This window comes from Phasianus colchicus, chromosome 22 (genome assembly GCF_987193195.1).
Source record: "Phasianus colchicus chromosome 22, bPhaCol1.hap1.1, whole genome shotgun sequence".
Lineage (NCBI taxonomy): Eukaryota > Metazoa > Chordata > Aves > Galliformes > Phasianidae > Phasianus > Phasianus colchicus.
Window position 1 is genome coordinate 267,768 of NC_143457.1, and position 21,618 is coordinate 289,385.

Genomic DNA, 21,618 nt, shown 5'->3' on the forward strand with positions numbered 1-21,618 from the left:
AAGAGGAAACCCAAAGAGAAGAAACCAAGAAGACCCAAAGAAAGGGAATCAATAGGACTCACAAAGAGGAAACCAAGTGAACCCAGGGACCCAAAGAGAAGGAACCAAAGGAACCCAAAGCGAGGAAACCAAGGGGACAGAGGGGACCCAAAGAGCAGGAAGCAAGGGAACCCAAGGAGAAAGTGGTTGCGAGCCAGCCCGTTACCAAGAACCCGTCTGCACACCCTAGCCTGTGCCTGGAGGCACATGGAGGCGAGGAGCAGGAGCACGATGACAGCAACTGCTTTCATCTTCCACTGTACGCTGGGAGCTGGGTGAGGCTGCAAGAAGCCAGGACTGCATTTATTCTCTTGGGACCCCCCTCAGGTTCCCAAATGCCCCTGGGCTTGGCAGAGTCCCCTGGCACAGGCTGAGCCTGGCATGCAGCCAGCCCCTACCTTGGCTCCAGGGCATGGGAAGGAGCCAGGGATCAGGGGAAGGGCACTAAGTGCTGGGAACCCAATGGCACCGAGCCCCAAAGGGGGGAATCCTAATATCATGCCCGAATCCCAGAGTCCTATTGTCCTAGAATCCCAGAAGAACTGAAGTTGGAGAAGACCTCTAAGAACATCAAGCCCAAGCAAGGATGTGCCATGCCATTGTCCCTGCACCTACTCCCCAGCACCACAAGCCCGGGGCCCAGCAGGGTGACATGATGCAGATATGGTGACATGTCACAGGTTGTGGGTTTAGCGGTGGAATTGGCAGCACTGAGTTAATGGTTGGATGACCTGAGAGGTCTTTTCCAAGTTAAAAGAAGCCATGATTCCATGCTCAGCTGCTGGCTGAGCAGCCTGAGAACCTCGGACCCCATCACACTTTACGTTTCAGCATTGTACAGTCACAAAGAACTTAGGATTCCTTTTTAGATATCATCAAACCAGCAAAGAGGGTTTTCCTGAGTGGAACCTTTAATGTGAAGTTACTACCAAGTATCACCCACCTGCTTTGCCTTGTTGCCTATCGTAGGCGTGGCGACCTGGTTCGGGAACGGCACGGCGACCAATCCCAGGTCGCTCGGTCCATCGGCTCGCTGACACCAATGTGGTGGACGGCAAATGGTGTTTACTGGCAGGAAAAACAGCCTTATATAACCTGGGCACTGAACGCTATTGGCTATCGGGAGGGGGACCCTGTCTTCCCGTACAACGCGATATCTTCCGGGCGCCAGACCCTCACTACCACATGCCTTTATCTTAAAAACAGTCTTCACCTCACCTAAGTGTGATGTCAGTCTGTATTTAAATACAGCAAAACACACAGCACTGATAAGCTCCCTGACAAACGCTGCAGAGCAGAAGCAGCCCAAAGAAAACTCTTCCAGCTGACTGCTCTCTGGGCAATTTCCAAAGCAGACATTCAAGTGATCTTTTCAGAGCACAGCAGCTCTCTTATCGATGGGAAACGTCCCACAAGGCCGTGACCAGCTATCCATTCTGCCAGACATAACACTCAAAATTAGCACACCGCTTTTCCTTGAGGAACCGTTGAGCCATTTACAGTTCTGAGCCATTTATCAGTGTTTTATTATTTCTTTTCATCTGGATAAAACAAGAGTCACTTTCTTTGAAGCCATGACAGGAGGCTGGACCATCACGGGAACAAAACCAGTAGGACACCTTTTGTTCTGCTGAAACTCAGGCACACAGCCCAGTGACTCCAAACCCCAACACAAATTTTTGATTGCCTGACTGCGTGTCCTAAGGACAAATTGTCCTCATGGACAGAGGCAGCACTACTGCCGTTTCAGATTCACGATGCAGATTTCTGGATGTAACGTGGTGACTCCTGATGTTGGTTATGAGCAGAAAATACATGACGTGTCTCCTGATGAGACTGTAGGGGTCTTGTCACACCCAAGTGACTCCTTGACTTTATAGTTCTACGATACTGTGATTCTGTGATTCTGTGGTTCCATTATTTGTTCATTCTATGAGTCTAAGACCCCACGATTCTGAGATTTCAAAGATCTAAAAGTCATGGTCTTTGGGTTTTGCAGCAGTAAATGACAAGGAAACCCAGCTGCCACTGCCAGATTTTTATTCACTCCTGATCTCCTGCTTGGCAACAAGGGCGCTGAGTGGACACTGCCAGGGATGCGTGTCTTTGTTGCCCTGTATTCTGATGTCCCTGTCACCCACCTGCTTCTATGTGTCCCCCTGTCCTCATGTCACCACGATGTCCCCGTATCACCATGATGTCCCCACTGTCCATGTCCCCATTGGCCTCTCACTTCTCAGTGTCCCCAGATGTCATGTTCCTAGGGCCCCAAGGGATCGGTCTCTCACCTTGGTGCCTCACAGGACTTAAGAGGACTCTGGCATACCTACTTGGACAAATCCTTGATATAGGGACCATCTCCAGGTGGTCCTGGAAGACAGAAGGCAAGTACCAGATGCTTGATTTGGTGGCTTGGGGCTCGGTGCCATTGGGTTCCCAGCACTCAGTGCCTGTCTCCTGATCCACGGCTCCTTCCCATGCCCTGGGGCCGAAGTATGAGCTGGCTGCAAACCAGGCTCAGACTGTGCCAGGGGACTCTGCCAAGCCTAGGGGCATTTGGGAAGTTATTCAAGAGTTAATTAACTACGGCTGAAAAAAGGACCTGGGCTCATGGTGGTTAGCCTTGCTGCCAACTCCTCTTCTCGAGTCCCCTCATCTCGCCTCACCTCCTGTCTTGTCTTGCCTTTTGTTTCGCCCCTTCTGGCGCCCCCTTCTGCCCTCCCCTCATCACATCTCACCTTTCATCTTGCCCTATCTGGTGTCCCCTTCTGGAATCCCTATCTGGTGTCATCTCATCTCACTTCTTATTGACCCCCTTCTGGTGTCCCATTCTGGCACCCCCTTCTCCCATCCCCTTCTCATCCCCCTTTGTCTCCCCTAGCCTTCTGTCTCACCTTTTTTGGATTCTCCTTCTGGCATCCCCTCATCTCACCTCACTTCTTTTGCCATCCTCTTCTGGCCTCCCCTTACCTCGTCTCGCTTCTTGTCTTGCCCCTTCTGGCTTTTTTTGTATTCCAGCAATACCAGAAGACATTCATTTTGTATTTTTTGTCACTGATGACACACTCCCTGGTGGTTCTCTCAGTCAGCAGGCAGCATCCAGAGATGCTGGAGGAATACGCTCTGAGGCACGTGATTTGATGTCCAGGAGCTGACCTCGATGCCCCTTGTCTCGTCTGAAGCTTCTCTCCTCCTACCCTGTGGGTTCTGTGATCCAGCAGGGACCATGCAGGGACACACACACAGCAGCAGTGGGAACCCAGAGTCCTTTCAGAGGAGATCCAATTCTGTCATGGCCTACTAATGGGGCAAAAAAGGTGACTCTCACATCCAGCGTGTTCTGATGGTAATAATGAAACTTAATGGTGCACGATTCCATGACTTGCACAAGGGGCAACGGGAAGGGAAGGGAAGGGGAGGGAAGGGAAGGGGAGGGGAGGGGAGGGGAGGGGAGGGGAGGGGAGGGGAGGGGAGGGGAGGGGAGGGGAGGGGAGGGGAGGGGAGGGGAGGGGAGGGGAGGGGAGGGGAGGGGAGGGGAGGGGAGGGGAGGGGAGGGGAGGGAAGGGGAGGGAAGGGGAGGGAAGGGGAGGGAAGGGGAGGGAAGGGGAGGGAAGGGGAGGGAAGGGGAGGGAAGGGGAGGGAAGGGGAGGGAAGGGAAGGGAAGGGAAGGGAAGGGAAGGGAAGGGAAGGGAAGGGAAGGGAAGGGAAGGGAAGGGAAGGGAAGGGAAGGGAAGGGAAAGAAACTGGTGGGAGATGCCACAAGGTAATGGAAGAGAAAGGAGACCAGGAGGAGACACCCCATGGGAAGGGAAGGGAAAGGATGGAAATGGGAGAGATGACATAAGGGAAGGGAAGGCATGGGAAGGCAACTGTGGGGAAATGCCATATAGGAAGGGAGGGGGACAGGGGAAATCGTGTAAGGGAAGAGAAGGGAATGGGATTGGGACTGGGAGAATTTGCCACATGGGAAGGGAAGAGAAGGAAACCAGGGTGAGACATTACAAGGGAAGGGGACCAGGGGGAAACGCTGGAACGAAAGGGAAGGGGACCGGTATGAGATGCCGCAAGGGAAGAGAAGGGAAGGAAACCGGGGTGATGATGCAAGGGAAGGGAAGGAGACCAGAGGGAGATGCGGGAAGGGAAGGGGACTGGGGGGAAACGCCGCAAGGGAGGGGAAGGGAAGGAAACTGGTGGGAGATGCTGCAAGGTAACGGCAGGGGACGGGAACGGGGCAGGGGAGAGACGCCGCAAGGGAGCTGAAGGGAAGGGGAGCGAGAAGAGAGCCGGCGGCGCCGGCGCTGACCAATGAGAGGGAGGCCAGTGGCGGGGCGGTGCCAGCGCTGACCAATGAGAGGCCGGGTCTTCGCCGTCGCCCCGTGCCGATGGCGGCCGGCTCAGCCTGCGTGCCGCCGTTCCCCACGGCTGAAGCGGCGGCCGGGTGAGGCTCAGAGCTGGCGGGCCTCTGCCCGGAGGGACCGTGTGCAGCATGGCAGGTTCGGCTGCTCAGTGTGCAAGGCCGGGAAAGCTCGCGGGCTGCGGCTCCAGGGTGGGCAGAGGAAGTCACAGCGCCGGTGCTGCTGGAACCCGCGTGCTGTCACGCTGCGTTTCCACGAGGACGGTGGGCCCTCCCCGAGGAGCCGAGGGCGGCTTTGCTGCTGTGTTCGTTACCCGATGAAGCCCGACGCAGAGGGGCTGGGCAGACAGTCTTGCTAAAGAGGCCTGTGCTACAGCAGGATTGACAGCACGACTCCTTTCGTTCCCCTTGAGCCCTGGCCAGGCTGCGGGGAGAAAGCCACGAGGAGAAAGAGGGCAGCGGCTGTCCCCCCGCACCGCTCCGTACGTTGGTTTATTCCGTGCGAGAAAGACTGGAGCTGCTTGCAGCGGCTCTGGACGCCTCACCGTGGGATGGATGCATTGCTGTGCAACTTGCCCATGGCTGGGAGAGGTTCTCCAGATCCTCATTGCAAACGGGGCTCCGCAGTGACTGCGGGTCTGGGTGATGGTAAAGTACTGGGGCAGTTGGTGATGCACCTGAGCTCACGTGGCAATGAGGGATCGGGAGGGGGAGGGGGCAGACAGGTGGACCCCGGGGGTCAGAACGGGGGAGGCACAGACAGGAGGGGTGGAAGAGGACTACAGTGATCAGAATGGAGGAACTGAAAGGGGGAAAAAGGGGAGGGGAGGCGCAACCCCGGGGGTCACACAGAGAGACGGGGGAGGTTGTGGGCGACCAGTGGCAGGGGGAGGGGAGGAGAGCAGTGAAATACACGGGGTGGGGGAGGCGGGGAGACACAGGGCAGCTGCCCCCGCCGAGCGGAAGCCCCGAGCGCCACAGAGACCCCACGGGGCCAACGCAGAGCGGCACGTGGCCCCCAGCCCCCTTAACCCCGTGGCCCCCCCCGGAACACCCACCTGTAGAAGCTGAGGCGGCGCTCGGAGCCCCGGGGTGCCCCGCCCCACTTCCGCCTCCTCCTCAGTCGCGGGGCTGATGACGTCACCCAGCGGGGACGGCGCGGCGCCACAGCGACGGAGCGGCGCAGGCGCGCTGAGGCGCCTTCGCCATGGCGACGCCATCACGCATGCGCTGTCGTCACGAGGATGGCTTCACGCGCTGCAATGAGGGAGGGCGCACCGTCGCCACGGCATCAGATGGAAAACGGCGCTTGGAGACTGCAGCTGCGGGGCAGCAGCTCAGCACAGCGCTGCCGATGACTGGAGCCGAGCGAGAAGCGAAGGCGCTGGCCAGACTCCGTGCCGGGCTCGAACGCGCCTCGATCCGCGCGATCGCTCCCTCTCTTCCGGGGCTGCCCGGCTCAGCCAGGAGCCGCTCCCGGACACCGGACGGGTCCCGCCTCTCGCGGTCAGCCGCCGCTTCTCGCAGCCCGGCAGCGCCTCGCCGCAACGACCGAGGACGGCTCGGTTCCCCCTCCGAGAACAGCCGGATTCTGACGGGGGACGGACGGGGCCGGCGGCGGTGCCCCCGCGCCGCCTTCCCCCGACCGCGCGGCGTCCCCGAGGGCGGCGGCGGGGCGGCGGAGCGCCGCGGCTCCTCCATCCCGCCGGCGCCATCGGCATCACCATGGCGGCGGCCCCGCGTCCGCAGCCGCCATTGGCGGAGAGCCCGCGTTCGGCCCCGCCTCCTCCGCTCTGCCATTGGTCGGTGCGCCGAACGGGGCGGGCGCTCCGCGCGGGGTCCTTTCTGTCCGCGGGCGCGCCGTCATTGCGACATCACCGCGCGCGTCCCCGTGGCCCCGGCCCCGCTGCCCTCGGCGATGCCTGCCGTCGTGCGCCCGCTCCGCTTCCGGGGCCTCGGCTGCGGCTGCGGCTGCGGGAGGAGGGCGGGGACGTGGGGGGCCTCAGCGAGGCCGGGCCCGCCCCGCCCCGCCCCGCCCCGCTCCGCGCGGGCCTTGCTGGAGAGCGGCGAGCGCGGGCTGGCGGCCGCCGGCAGGTGGGGGAGCGGGGCGTCCGGGCGGGCGGCGCGGCCCTGCGGTGGCGTGGGGAACCCGCTGGAGACGAGCGGCTCCGGGGCACCTTGGCGTCCCGCTGCAGGCGGCGGTCGCGGTGCCGGCCCGAGGCCGGCGCTGTGCGGGGCGGGGCTGAGCGCGGGGCGATCAGCGGCTGCTGCTGCTCGGCCGGCTTCTCGGCCGCCTGCACAAGGCGCGCTGCTGGCTCGCGTTCAGCCGAGCGTCGGCCCGCAGCACCGGATCCTTTTCCTCCACGCGGCCTTCCGGCCGCTCTGCCCCAAGCCCGCAGCGATGCCTGGGGTCGTTGTGACCAACGTGCGGGACCCGGAGTGTGGTGGTGTTGAACCTCGTGCCGTTGGCATCAGCCGTCGATCGGCCTGACCGGAGCCCTCTGCAGGGTCTTGGAATCCTTAGGCAGATTATAGGAGGGTGCCGTAGCTGAGGGGCGATGGGAGGCAGGGAGGGGAGCATCCTGCCGTGCCACCGGCAGCCCGGGGACCACGTGCTGTGGGTGCCGGCACGAAGCTCCTCCATCCGTCAGCACGGGAGCTGCGGTTCTGGCTGCAGCGGCAGGAACTCAGCGCAGCCCTGCAGAGAGCGGTCCGGCAGCACGAGAAGAAGATGACGGCCGTGGAGTGCGAGAGCCTCAGCAGCGTCTGCAGCCCGCGAGGAGCTGAGCGGGGCTGGGAAGAGGAAGCTGTGGGAGTCCTGGGGAGGGACGCAGAATAGCAGCGTGAGTGGCACTCGTTCATCACTCTTCTTCCCCCTTACAAGCTCCTCTCTTCCCTTTTTCCTTTGTTCTGCTCAATTTTTTCTCTCCTTCTCTTCTCTCCTCTCCTCTTTGTTGGCAAGAGGGCTTCGAGCTCCCTTGCTGGTGCGGAGAGAGAGGCTCAGACTCCCTTGCTGGTGCAGAAGGAAGGATGAAGGACCTTTACTGAAGATGCTTACAACCTTTTATACCCGTGAAACAGCAACTTACATGTAGGAAGCAGGAGCCTCGTGTGTGTTTACATCTGGCTCAAGTTACTGCTAAGCTTTTTTACTCATTAGTGTAGGGTAATAGGTGGGGTTGAGGGTGGAACAAGGGGTGGTACAAGGAGAGTGGGGATTGGTTCATGGGTTTCCTGGGTGGGTTCGTGGGTTTCCTGGGCGGTCGCGTGTCACGGTATATAAGTGCTTGTTACGCAGCAATAAATTGGCTTTCGGCATAGGAACGCTGGTCGTTCAGTCCGTCCGACTGTCCCCTCGCCAGAGGTCGATGTTGAGCAGCAACAATTATCAAGATAATGACTTTATCCCACATCTCCCCCTTCTCTATTAAGAGAAAAAGAAGCACGGTTCTAAAACAATCCTAAAAGTAGCTAAACTAAAATTAATACACTGAGCAAGGATGGGTTCTGTAGAGTACAAACAGCAGTCCATATTAACCAGTCCCAACGATTCCAATTCTTATGATTCCTTGGTGACACAGTTGACAAAGTGCGTCTTGTTGCTGTGAGTCCAAACCACTGATGAAAGTGCTGTGATCATGTTACAGCAGATGATGAGATGGATGGCCAGACCCCCCAGATTCGCATGAGCACCCACTGGACACCCCAGGACTCCTCTGGGACATCCCCAGACCCTTCTGGATGACTCCAGGACCACTCAGACCCACATGAGAACTCCCTGGGCCCTACCAAAACCCTACTTGGACATTTCCAGATCAGCCCAGGGACTCCTCAGAGCTCTTGGGCCCATAGTGGGAACTTCCAGATCCTTCCATGGTGCCACAGGACCAACCTGGGGACTCCCTGGACACCCCAAGGTCCCTCTGGGATATCTCCAGACTCTTCTGGTTGAGTCCAGAAGAGCCCCCTGGAGCCCCCAAACCTTTCTAGGATGTCTCATGCAGATCCTTCTGCATGATTCCAAGGGGGGGTAAGAGGGGATAAAGGAGGGTGTGGGTGGGGTGAGAAAGGGGTCAGTGGGACTTTTTTGGGCTGGAAAGGGGGGTTGTGTGGAATCTAGGGGGGGAAGGTGTGAGTGAGTGGGACTGCTGTGGGGTGGAAAGAGGATCTGGTGATGGAGAGAGGGGTGGAATGGGGAAACTAGGGAGTTGTGGGGAGCTTCTATAGTAAAGGAAGTCTAGGGGCAGAGAGTGGGGGATGGGGGGGAAAGCAGAGGTTCTGACACAGTGCCTGTTCAACAGCTCCCCTTTGTGTCCCTTCCCAGGGAGAAACCACACTGCCTGAATGACACTGGGCACACAGCTTCCTTCTTAGCTTGATATCAAGACACCTTGCTGACACAGATCTTCTGTAAGAGACGCAAAGTTAGTTTGGAAATCCATGAGCTTCTCTAAGGCCATGCGTTACATCGAAGATCTAAAGGTAATCAAAGAATCATAGAATAGCCTGGGTTGAAAAGGACCACAGTGACCATCTAGTTTCAACCCCCTGCTATGTGCAGGGACACCGTCCACCAGACCAGGCTGCCCTGAGCCACATCCAGCCTGGCCTCGAATGCCCCAAAGGATGGGGCATCCACGTCCTCTATGGGCTACCTTTTAAAATGCCTCACCACCGTCTGAATGCAAAACTTCCCCCTGATATCTAAACTAAATCTCCCCTGTCTCAATTTAAAACCATTCCCCATTATCCTGTCATTATCCACCCTCGTAAACATCTGTTCCCCCTCCAGTTTAAACGTTTCCTTCAAGGCCTGGGAGGTCTCCCGGAGCCTTCTCTTCTCCAAGCTGAACAAGCCCCGGTCCCTCGTTGCACCAAGAATGCCTCGGCGGCTGCATTTCCCTCGTCCCCCACCAGGGGGCGCTGCTCCCCATCCAGCTCAGCACGCACCCTGCGCTCACTTCCAGGGGGCGTTCTCAGCAGCGTGCGCCCTTTGCACCGGGCAGCCCGGGCTGCGCTTTACTGACGTGCTGCTCGGCCGCGTTCACAACGTGTGCTCCAGTCAGCCCGCAGGCTGTCGGCTTTTCAGCGTCTATTACACAGCCCAGTGCCGGAGCTGGTGTGCGCTAAAGGCACCTGCAGCTGCCGGGACAGCCTGAAGAAAAGCCTCGGGAGGGGTTTGCACGACCCCAGGTGAGCCGTCAGCCCGGCGCTAAGCGCACAGAAGGGAACGCTGGAAGGGCCGCTAGAGGCAGATGTTGCCTGCTGGGTCCCCGAAGGGAAACTGCGGGCTGCCGGGTGTCATGGTTTTGGTTTTTGCTTATTTGACTTTCAGTATTCAACATCAAAACATCGTGTACTGGAAGTGTTAATATTCTAACTCCACGTACCTATCCCTATACATTGCGGAAGTCACGGGATCTGACCCTTCCGGGGGGGGCGGTCTCTTACTGCCTGGCAGTGGGTGCTGGAGGGTGCTTTCCTAGCCGTTCCAAGCTTTTTTCAGGTTTGACTCGGTCTCGGGAACTCTCTCTCATATCTTATTTCATTCATTAGTCTCAATTTCAATTAGATTGTATTATATTGTATTATTTTGTATTCCGATATCATAGTTAGTAAAATAAGTCTACCTCCATAGATTGTTGCCGCTGTTTCTTTCCTTTTCCCCCTTCCTTCCCATTTTGTGGGCCCAGGTGGGGGGTGGGGAGGGCAGGGGCCTACTGCCCCCTGTCACGGGCATAAACTGATCCAGTTAATTCCGTGACAGATTTTGGTGGAGAATGCGGGCATAGCTGCCTTTTGTTTTTGGTTTTTGCTTTTTGGCTCTTAGAACGAATCTCGCTCTCTGCTCTTAGAGAGCTTCGTTAGGGAGCATTATCAGTAGTTCAGGTTTTGTGCTGGGAAACTTGACCTTGAAAGGCCAGGCGTACTGCCAGTATTCTGGAATATTTGTAAACTTTGAGCACTGCTTAGTCTGGGTAGTGCCTTTTTTTCCTTTCCCCCCCCCCTCTTGTTAGTTTCAATTCATTAACCCTTTTCGAGCAGAAACCAGCGATGAACCCACTCTTTTTCGTGGGAGCGCTGAGTAGGGGATTAAAAGCTATGGTGTTTCTCGCGACCTACTGGCGAATCATCAATGTCATCATTACTTGTTGTGGACTTGTGTACATATATAACTACATATGGGCACTGACGGAGACGCCTGTATGGTACCTATCTTGGTACCTATATGCAATGTTTAATACGAATTTTGACACTTGCATCCCGGATGGAATGGCTAATTTCACAAGCAACTACATCCCAGATGGAATAGCTAATTTTACAAACCACACGATGTTCAAACCAGTTTCCAGGTTTTCCTTTTGGTTTATCAGACGCTTTTCCAATGCTGAGTTAACTCTCATGCTTGTGGTCGTAACAGTCCTGTTCATATCACTCTCCCTGAATGTATTCCAATACAGGAATAGTAAGCAGAAGGAGTCTCCTCCAGAACCAGAGAATGCTGACTGGCAGGGAATATGGAGAGGTTTAGGAAAAATCTTAGAAGCATGGGGACCCGCAATGTCATGGGATTTCACTCTTGAGCACCTGTGGGATCCCCAGAAACTTAGCCAGTATTTGGAACAGGGGCAGTGCGGCTCAGGTAAATCTAAGGAGGTACAACTTATTTGGGGTTTGGCTTGTGCTTACCGTGCCATATATAATACTGTTTTGGAGAGAGAGAGTTTCCGAGCTGAGGTTCAAGCCAAAGGGAAAGTCAAATCTGATCAATTACAGGAGACACCAGTAACAATATCAGTTGCCCCTGTGGAGGGCAAGAAATGGAAACGAGTGTCCTCGCGTCTAGAACGGAAAAAAGAAGAAGAGGAGGAGGAGGAGGTGGAGGAAGATCCAGGTGAGGGGCCCTCCTCGAAACCACCAACATCAAGAAAGGCAAAAGGAAAAACTAAGAGACATGCAGAAGAGAGTGATGAAGAGGAAGTTTCTATTACTACTCGTCGGCCTCTGAAGATGACTGAAATCCAAGGCTCAAGAAAGGAATTTATACGGCGCCCAAATGAAGCTATCGTTTCCTGGTTAGTTCGCTGTTGGGACGATGGGGCCAGTAGCTTGTCTCTAGATGGTAACGAAGCTCGCCAATTAGGAGCCATTGCCAGAGATCCAGCTATTGACAGAGGAATTAGTCGATGTCTGGATGGGGCTGCCTCCCTCTGGGAACGAGTATTAACAGCCGTGAAGGAAAGGTACCCCTTCAAAAGTGGCTTGAAGCCTGTGACGAAAAGATGGGATACAGTTGAACAGGGTATCCAGTATTTGAGGGAAATAGCCGTGGTGGAAATGTTGTATGATCCTAACTGTGTTTTTAACGACCCACAAGGCCATGACCCTGAGAGAGTGAGAACAACGCGTGAAATGTGGCAGCAACTCACATCAACAGCACCAGCCAGATACGCCTCTGCACTATTGGCAGCATCTGACAGATACCAGGACCAACAGAGAAGCCCCTTAGTTTATGAATTGATTCTTATGCTCCAAAGCTATGAACAACAGCTACCCCCAACTCGCGCCGCCATCGCCGCCATCTCACAAATGACGGAGCAACTGAATGAAATGCGAGAGCAAATGTCTTCACTGATGAATCGTGACAAACCTGTAGAAGTATCAGAAACGCTTGATGAAGATCAGAATAGTCAAAAGAGTCTACTGAAGGAGCTGATGAAACTAATACGGATCGAACTAACTAAAGACGATGAACCCTCCTTCTCAGGTGCAAAATCAAAAATCTCAGCTGTTAGAGGCAAACGCTCTCCAGCTCCAGGAAGGAATCCTACATCGCGACTTGCCTTGTGGCGTTACTTACGTGACCATGGAGAAGACATGAGGAAGTGGCACGACCAAGCTACTCATGTACTACGAGCACGGGTGAGAGAATTACAAAGCAGATCAACTGCCAGTGCAGTTGCTCCGGTTACCACAGGTAATGAATAGAGGGGCCCTGCCCTCAGTCAGGGGGGGGAAAGGGATAATAGAGTTTATTGGACTGTGTGGATCCGATGGCCTGGCACATCAGAACCACTGAAATATAAGGCATTGGTGGATACCGGTGCACAGTGCACTCTGATGCCCTCGACTTATGAAGGGACAGAATCAATCCATATTTCTGGAGTGACTGGGGGCTCTCAAGAATTGACTGTGTTGGAGGCCGAGATAAGCCTCACTGGTAGGAACTGGCAAAAGCACCCTATTGTGACTGGTCCAGGGGCTCCATGTATACTTGGTATTGATTACCTCAGAAGGGGGCATTTCAAGGATCCTAAGGGGTATCGATGGGCCTTTGGAATAGCTGCTATAGACACAAACAACATTAAGCAGCTGTCTGTTTTGCCTGGCCTGTCAGAAGATCCGTCTGTTGTGGGGTTGCTACAAGTAAAAGAGCAACAGGTACCAATTGCTACAAAAACGGTGCACAGACGGCAGTACCGCACCAACAGGGATTCCTTGCTCCCCATTCATAAGTTGATTCATCAACTAGAGAGTCAGGGAGTGATCAGCAAAACTCACTCGCCTTTTAACAGCCCCATATGGCCAGTGCGTAAAGCCAGCGGAGAATGGAGGCTGACGGTGGACTATCGTGGCCTGAATGAGGTCACACCCCCACTGAGTGCTGCTGTGCCGGACATGTTAGAACTCCAGTATGAACTGGAATCAAAAGTAGCCAAATGGTATGCCACCATTGACATTGCTAATGCCTTTTTCTCCATTCCTTTGGCCAAAGAATGTAGGCCACAGTTCGCTTTCACCTGGAGGGGTGTTCAGTATACTTGGAACCGTTTGCCCCAGGGGTGGAAACACAGCCCAACCATTTGCCACGGGTTGATCCAAACTGCATTAGAACAGGGCAGTGCCCCTGAGCACTTGCAGTACATTGATGATATCGTTGTGTGGGGTGATACAGCAGAAGAAGTCTTCACAAAAGGAGAGCGAATAATCCAGATTCTTCTGCGTGCTGGTTTTGCTGTTAAGCGGAGCAAAGTGAAAGGACCTGCTCAGGAGATGCAGTTCCTAGGTATAAAGTGGCAAGATGGCCGTCGTCACATCCCGACAGATGTGATCAACAAAATCACCGCTATGTCTCCACCCACTAGTAAGAAAGAGACACAATCTTTTTTGGGTGTAGTGGGCTTTTGGAGAATGCATGTTCCAAACTATAGCTTCATTGTAAGCCCCCTTTATCATGTGACGCGAATGAAGAATGAGTTTACATGGGGCCCTGAGCAGCAGCAGGCTTTTGAACAGATTAAACAGGAGATAGCCCGTGCCGTGGCCTTAGGGCCAGTACGGACAGGGCAGGATATAAAGAACATCCTCTACACTGCTGCTGGAGAGAAAGGCCCCACTTGGAGTTTGTGGCAGAGAGCCTCAGGAGAGACCCGAGGCCGACCCCTGGGATTCTGGAGTCGGGCCTACAAGGGGTCGGAAGAGGGCTACACTCCAACTGAAAAGGAGATCTTAGCTGCGTATGAGGGGGTTCGGGCTGCTTCTGAAGTGGTCGGTACTGAAACACAGCTCCTTCTGGCACCTCGACTACCAGTGTTGAACTGGATGTTTAAAGGAAAGGCTCCCCCTACCCATCACGCAACTGATGCCACTTGGAGTAAGTGGATTGCGTTGATTACGCAAAGAGCGCGGATGGGGAACCTCAGCCGTCCAGGAATCCTAGAGGTCATCATGGACTGGCCTGAAGGTAAAAAGTTTGGAACACCAGCAGAAGAAGTATCACGAGCTAAAGAGGCCCCACCATACAACGAATTACCAGAAAATGAAAGAAAGTATGCCCTGTTCACTGATGGATCCTGTCGTATTGTGGGAAAGCATCGCAGATGGAAATCTGCTGTGTGGAGCCCCACACGACAAGTTGCAGAGGCCACTGAAGGGAAAGGAGAATCAAGCCAATTTGCAGAGGTAAAGGCTGTCCAACTGGCCTTGGATGTGGCTGAACGGGAGAGGTGGCCAATGCTTTATCTTTACACTGACTCGTGGATGGTGGCAAATGCTTTGTGGGGGTGGTTACAGCAGTGGGAGCAAAATAACTGGCAAAGAAGGGGTAAACCTATTTGGGCTGCTGAACTGTGGAAAGATATTGCTGCCCGAACAAAGAATATGGTCGTGAAGGTGCGCCATGTAGATGCTCATGTGCCCAAAAGACGGGCTACTGAAGAACAGCAAAATAACCACCAGGTGGACCGAGCTGCCAAAATTGAGGTGGCTCAGATAGATCTGGACTGGCAGAACAAGGGTGAATTATTTCTAGCTCGGTGGGCTCATGAGACCTCGGGCCATCAGGGGAGAGATGCAACATATAAGTGGGCTAGAGACCGAGGGGTGGACTTAACTGTGGATGCTATTGCACAGGTTATTCATGACTGTGAAACATGTGCTATAATCAAACAAGCCAAGAAGATGAAACCACTCTGGGAGGAAGGGCGATGGCAAAAGTATAAATATGGGGAGGCATGGCAGGTTGATTATATCACCTTGCCACGATCCCGCAGTGGTAAGTGTTATGTGCTTACCATGGTAGAGGCGACCACTGGGTGGCTTGAAACATATGCAGTACCCCATGCTACCGCCCGAAACACCATATTAGGTCTTGAGAAACAAGTCCTTTGGCGACATGGCACCCCAGAAAGAATTGAGTCAGATAATGGGACTCATTTCAAAAATTCTCTTGTAAATACTTGGGCCAAAGATCATGGCATTGAGTGGATTTACCATATTCCCTATCATGCACCAGCTTCTGGTAAAATCGAACGATACAATGGGTTGTTAAAAACAATGCTGAAAGCAATGGGTGGCGGAACATTTAAGCACTGGGAGAAGCATTTGGCAGAAGCCACCTGGTTAGTCAATACCAGAGGATCTATCAATCGTGATGGTCCTACCCAATCCAGCTCTCTACATACCGTAGAGGGAGATAAGGTCCCTGTTGTACACGTAAAGAGCATGTTGGGAAAAGCAGTTTGGGTTCTTCCAGCTTCTGGAAAGGGCAGACCTCTCCGCGGTACTGTTTTTGCCCAGGGACCTGGATCTACTTGGTGGGTAATGCAGGAAAATGGGGATGTTCAATGTGTACCACAAGGAAACTTGATGCTGGGGGAGTGCAGACAGTAATTCCATGTATATAGACGTGTGCGTGTGATGCATTTGTAATCATTTTGTTTGTTTGCATATGTGTGTGTATATATATATATATTAAGCGTGATGTAGTGATGTAGAATAAGGGGTGGAATGTCATGGTTTTGGTTTTTGCTTATTTGACTTTCAGTATTCAACATCAAAACATCGTGTACTGGAAGTGTTAATATTCTAACTCCACGTACCTATCCCTATACATTGCGGAAGTCACGGGATCTGACCCTTCCGGGGGGGGCGGTCTCTTACTGCCTGGCAGTGGGTGCTGGAGGGTGCTTTCCTAGCCGTTCCAAGCTTTTTCAGGTTTGACTCGGTCTCGGGAACTCTCTCTCATATCTTATTTCATTCATTAGTCTCAATTTCAATTAGATTGTATTATATTGTATTATTTTGTATTCCGATATCATAGTTAGTAAAATAAGTTTACCTCCATAGATTGTTGCCGCTGTTTCTTTCCTTTTCCCCCTTCCTTCCCATTTTGTGGGCCCAGGTGGGGGGTGGGGAGGGCAGGGGCCTACTGCCCCCTGTCACGGGCATAAACTGATCCAGTTAATTCCGTGACACCGGGGAGAGAGAGGGGAGTGGAAATTCCCCCGTTGGAGGCTTCCCATTCAGACACTCCAAAGGAGGAGTTGAAAGCTGCCATCAATCCATGCGTGCAGAGCTGTGGAGCGGGATCATCTCGTGTCTGCCGTGGCCCAGAGGGAGAAACGCACTCCCGGCTGGGCTGCGTTACACAGAGCCAACCGGGCAGCAGAGCACGCTGAGCTCCTCTGCTCACTTCCTCACTGTCCCAGCTCCAACCCCTTCCTGTGCCTCTCGGAGCCCAAGCCGGGCTGCAACACGCCTGGGAACCGCTGCTCCCCTCGTTGCAGCCCGTCTGGCCCAGCAAACCTGCCGTGCTGGGCAGGAGCTGGAGCCGGGACCGGGCTCCCGCCTGGGCTACAGCAGCGCCGGTTCCGCCCCGCCCGGTGCCGCTCCCCGCTGCCCTCCCGCCGCTGCTGGCAGGGGGCAGGAAGCGTGCGCTCCTCTGCACGAGGCACGAAGGGCTCCTACCTTGGGTGCGGAGCAGGCTGCTCCCACCTCTGGTGCAGGCAACCGGGCTCCTGGGAGTCGCTCCTGGGAGAGCAGGGGATGCCGAGTGCCCGCAGCCCGGAGCTGGCCACAGGACGGCCTTGCTACACCTCCTGCCGCCGCGGTGCTGCCCGGATGGCTTCCAGCCAGGCTCTGGCCGCTTCGGCACAGCCTCAGGTGCCGGGCAGCAATTCCCACAGCGAGCACGCCCCGAGCCGGCTGCCAGGCCGTGGGCAGTTTCACAGCTCGTTCTCGTGGCACATCTGCAGCCGTGGGAGAGAGGGGAGGATGGGGGCTGTGTTTTGTCACGCTAATGAAGCGTCGCTCTCTGCTCCGTCCCTTTGCTGCCTTTGCTGGGGACATTCGCACATCCTTGGGGTCGCACATCCCCACGTTGCTGTCCTGGCGCTCCTTTAACTCCTCTCACCCGTGAGCAGGTCCCAGAAGAGGCAATCTCCGGCTGCCCTGCTCTCGAGGGCAGCATCTCCCTGCAGCTGGCTCACTTCCTCACTGAGCGCTGCCCATGGCACTCATGGCACGTTTCTCCTCACTGAGCGAGTGACTTCTACTGCTAACAACTTCCTATCCTGCTTTCTCAATTCGGTCTTCTCTGCAAGGCATGAGCATGGTTAAGCTCTCTGTGTACGAGGGCCAGCTCTGCTGTTCACTTATGTAGATCTACTGACTTTAAGGTCACCCAGAAGGAACCGCCCTCGGGGTAACCGGGGGTTTGTGTCCGGAGAAGACTGCTTCCTTTTCTATTGCATTTTCTGTGGGGCAAAAGTGGGCTCCAAGTTTCACTTGGCAATGTTTAAACTCTACACATCTTTCTGCAGGGGATGTTCCTCTGAACTTTGCCGTGATCACAGCCGCATCTCTTTCCTTTGTGCTGGTAACCCAGCTGCACGCATGAGCAAAATTATTTCCTCCGCTCACATCAAAGTCTTCTAGAAAGCAATGGTTTTGTAACAAAAGGGCTAGTATCGCTATGGCAGAGGAGGTTAACACATCCTCTTCTGACTCTGCTCTTGAGAAGAAAAACAAAAATAATAAAAAACAAACAAACAAACAAACAAAAAAAAAAAATAAGGAAGCTAACAAAGAAGCCCACCCTAGTCTAGTCTGGGACATGGTTCACCAGATTCTTCCAAGTGTTCTCACTTCTGTCTCACTCAAGGCTAAACAGAACTTCCATATGTGTGGAAGAACACAGATCATGGCCTGAACAGGATGACTTGTGGAAAATCAAACTCCATAACCACAAAGTGGTTATAAAGCAGGTATATTTTGAGTTACAGCACTGCACACACCCGCTGGGTACTGAGGGAGTAACCTCTCCTAACATGCACACCGTAAAAGGACAGTTTAAGGATATTTACAGAGACAAGTTACACATATGCAAGAATAGGAGAGGATATTACGATTGATTCTAAGGAAGGAGGCGTAGATTATTCTGATATTACCCTTAGTATAGGAGGAGATATTCACTGGTTCCAAGAAGTTATAATATTCTCCACCCCAACTGCTGAGTTACTGTGGCTTGCAGCTCTTATTCCTTGCTGTAGTGGCACAGCAAGGAACCAGTAAGTGAGCACGAGTGCCTGGAGCGGTGCGAGAGATGCGTTCCTCGGCTCACCTCTCCCTTCTCCAGGCTGCTGCTAGGAAGGGTGAGTCAACCCCCGTCTGACGTCCCCCCCGAAGCGTCTGCGTGTGGGAATGTAAGAAAAAACTGCACGGAGCAGCAGCTGCGGAGCAAGATAAGCGGCATGAGAACCAAGGACACCAGAAGAAAGAACATCTCACAGCTCTGATTGGCTAAGCACCTGTGTGAACGGTTGAGGAGTGTTTTGCAGAATGCTCTGTTAACATGTATAAATAGAGTAGTGCTTAACAATAAAGCAGACTAATAGCCTTTAACCACATTGGTGTGCTGTTATGTCTCTAGCGCGTCCTGAGAGTCCTGAGACTTCCCCACATTTGGCGCCCGAACAGGGACCCTTCGTGGGACGATTCGGGGAAGTGGACAACGGCAGGACGGTCGCAACAGAGGTTGGCACCGTGTTGCGGTAGCTGGGTTAGGCGCCGACGTAAGTGCTGCGGTTAGCTGGAAGCGGGGTCGCGACCCACCCTCTGTATCCACGATGGAGTGGGAAGCTGCGGAGAAACTGCCGTTAAATATTCTCTCTAAGAGAGGGGAGCAGTCATCTCCTAAAGGCATGGCCGAGACCCTGGTGCACTGGGCTCGGAAGAAGGGACATTTGTCAGAAGTGGCACTGATATTCAGCGTCGACAAATGGTGTGATATTGGGGACTGCATGTGGGAATCAGTCATTAATGGTGGAAAGGAAGAAAAACTATTGCGGCCCCTTGACCCCTTGTGGAGGTCTGTTATTAACTCTTTGAAAGCTATGCGAGCCGCGCAACAGGCAGCCGCTGCAGCTATGCAGGCACTGGCCGGTACAACAACTAATTTGGCTTCAGAGTTTGACGTGCCTGTTCGGGGTATCACACACCCTGTGTGTTCCTCGGCGGGTCAAGTAAAAGCATTGTTAGGGGCTGCAGCTCCTGATCTTTCAAATGACACTGCTACTGAGTCATCTGCAGTAGTGCAGCAGGAAAAAAGGACTGTATCTGACATCACCCCTGATGGACACTGCCAGGAGCAGCCTCCTGCAGAATCAGAGAGCGTCGGTGAGGGTGAGGGATTAGAAAAACTGGATTGCAAGGTTAAAATATTAACAGAGCGATTATGTAATCTGGAAATCTGTATGTGGCAAAAAAAAGATACGGGGCCTGACCGAGGCTCTCAACTAGTGCCTTCTACGGGTCCTGACCTACCGACAGTGCCTTTTGCTCCACCGACTCATCCGGCAGCGCCGCCCGACTGAACTACGGAGAGCTCGTTTCGCGCGCGCCCGCACCGTTCTGCGGGACAGGGGCTGAGCGGTCGGGATCTGTGCGGAGTTCATCACTGGTGAGGGAGCAGCCGGTAAATCTTGCAGCGTTACAGTTAGTTGACGTTTCAGAATCAGCCTGTAGTTACCTTAGCATTGGTTACTTTTCTCAAATGGTAAAGCAAAAATGTTCCTGAATTTCCGAAAACTGGATTCTCTTTCTATGGAGAGTTTTGGGGCAGGGTTGGCGCAAAGCTCCGGGAGGTTTTTGTTACTATGACAGCACGGCTGCTAAACTTTTATCTGTTTGGAACCAAATAATGGAAGGGCTTAAACAAATTCGACAAGGAAGAATTTCTTCCGATTATTCCCCATCGCCCTCCCTCCCACCCCCGTCGCTACCCCTCGGTGCAGAAAGCAGCCCTGGTCCGCATTCCGCATTCGGTCCGCAGCTCCGACCCCACCCCTGACCGCGGGGAAAAGAAATCGCGACTCCCTCCCTTCCCTCACCCCCCCACCCCCCATCGCTGCTGCCCTCGGCTCCGTCCCTGGCGCTCATCTCGCTCCCACCCTCCGCCCCACCCCCGTTGCTCGGGGTGACGCTGCTTTCCTCTACCCCGCCTACGTTCCCTCACGCTGCGTCTCTGCAGCCTGCGTGTAACTTAGAGCCAATAACGGACCTGCTTATATTTCTAAAGGCATTCGAACTTCCCTCCAAGAATAGGGTGTTAGATATATTACAGGCATTCCTCATTCTCCCACTGGACAAGCTATCATTCATCATACTCATCTAACATTGAAATCCATTCTTAATAAACAAAAAAGGGGAATATGGGAGACACACCACAAGAAAGACTGTAAGTGTTTTGCTTTCTCTGTGCCATCTGTCAATAAAGTGGAGCCAGCCTCTCGGTATCAATGGGTTGTACTGCCTCAAGGCATGAAGAATTCTCCAATTATGTGTCAGATATTCGTAGCCACACCTTGCAACCTATTTGTAAAGCAAACCCTCATATGATTATTTATTATTACATGGATGGCATACTGTGCTGTTCAGGAACAGCCTTTTGATAATAGCTGGGAAATGCAATTAATCTCCCATCTCTCTCAATTTGGCCTTACAGTGGCACCGGAGAAAGTGAAACGCACCTTTCCTATGTTAAATTTGGGTTGGAAATTATCAGATGCTATGATATGCCCTCAGACTGTAGAATTGAAAATTGACATTTCCACACTCACTGACTTACAAACTCTTTTAGGTCGCTTACAATGGCTACGGCCAACGGTTGGCATTTCCAATGTTCAATTAGAACTGTTGTTGTCAAGAGGGAGATGTGCTAATGATGCTATCCTATTGACGCCTGAGGCTAAGCAGGCTCTAATTCAGATTACCCCCCAAATTCAATCAGCAGCTAGCTATTGTCAGTCCTTACATCACAACATCTCCCTTGTCTTGTATGTCCAGGAGAAGCATGCTGTCGCAGTCATTTGTCAATGAAAACAAAAACAAACAAACAAACAAACAAACAAACCCACACTTCTCCTCAAAACAGGCCTACTAAACAATCTTCTACTTCTCCTTCTGTGTTTTTGTTTTTTTTTGCTGAAATGGCTGTTTCCCCCTGCTCAGCCTCGGTCGTCCTTGATGACTCGTATCAATATAGTAGCTGAACTGAGGCAGAGAGAGAGTTCTCTGCATAGCGGGGCAAGAACCTCACGATATTAGTTTACCTTTTACCTTGCTGTGGGCAGAGTGGGCGTACTGTCACTCCCTCTCCTTACAGTTTGCTTCAGAAGGGTACCCTGGTCATTTTCATTTAGAACGCCCTGATCAGCGAGTAGCGTTGTTTCTGGAAAAAAACTGACTGGATTGGAATACCTCGGTATTCGAAATGATCGGTGGATGGTCGCACAGTATATACTGACACTGGATGCTGGAGCCACAAAGCTGTCTGTGTGTGGTGGGACAATAGCTGGAAGCATCAGTTTGTGCCAATGGAGCTGCAAGACAGTTTACAAACTATGGAACTAAAAGCAGTTTTATGGGCCTTTACTGCGTGGCCA

General features: G+C 53.6%; 1 protein-coding gene and 1 long non-coding RNA gene across 6 annotated transcripts; both read left to right on the top strand.

Moving 5' to 3' along the window:
- The first annotated feature begins 6,755 nt into the window (after positions 1–6,755).
- Positions 6,756–19,938, top strand: LOC149915217 (uncharacterized). 5 transcript variants are annotated; one of them, XR_016459362.1, is made up of 4 exons: positions 6,756–7,484; positions 8,041–8,423; positions 8,718–8,875; positions 18,312–19,938. It is a non-coding gene; the product is annotated as an uncharacterized LOC149915217 (long non-coding RNA). The 5 variants fall into 5 exon arrangements; XR_016459364.1 differs by lacking the exon at positions 18,312–19,938 and adding an exon at positions 17,497–17,630; XR_016459365.1 differs by lacking the exon at positions 18,312–19,938 and adding an exon at positions 9,186–9,657.
- LOC149915218 (uncharacterized) lies at positions 10,429–12,382 on the top strand. Its single transcript, XM_090122955.1, has one exon. It carries the CDS (start codon positions 10,448–10,450, stop codon positions 12,380–12,382), a length of 1,935 nt encoding a protein of 644 aa, XP_089979081.1. The 5' UTR covers positions 10,429–10,447.
- Positions 19,939–21,618: the final 1,680 nt, after the last annotated feature.

Bases quoted from the DNA above. Each gene is read 5' to 3' on its own strand.
- LOC149915218 (XM_090122955.1), top strand. From the start codon at position 10,448: ATGAACCCACTCTTTTTCGTGGGAGCGCTGAGTAGGGGATTAAAAGCT.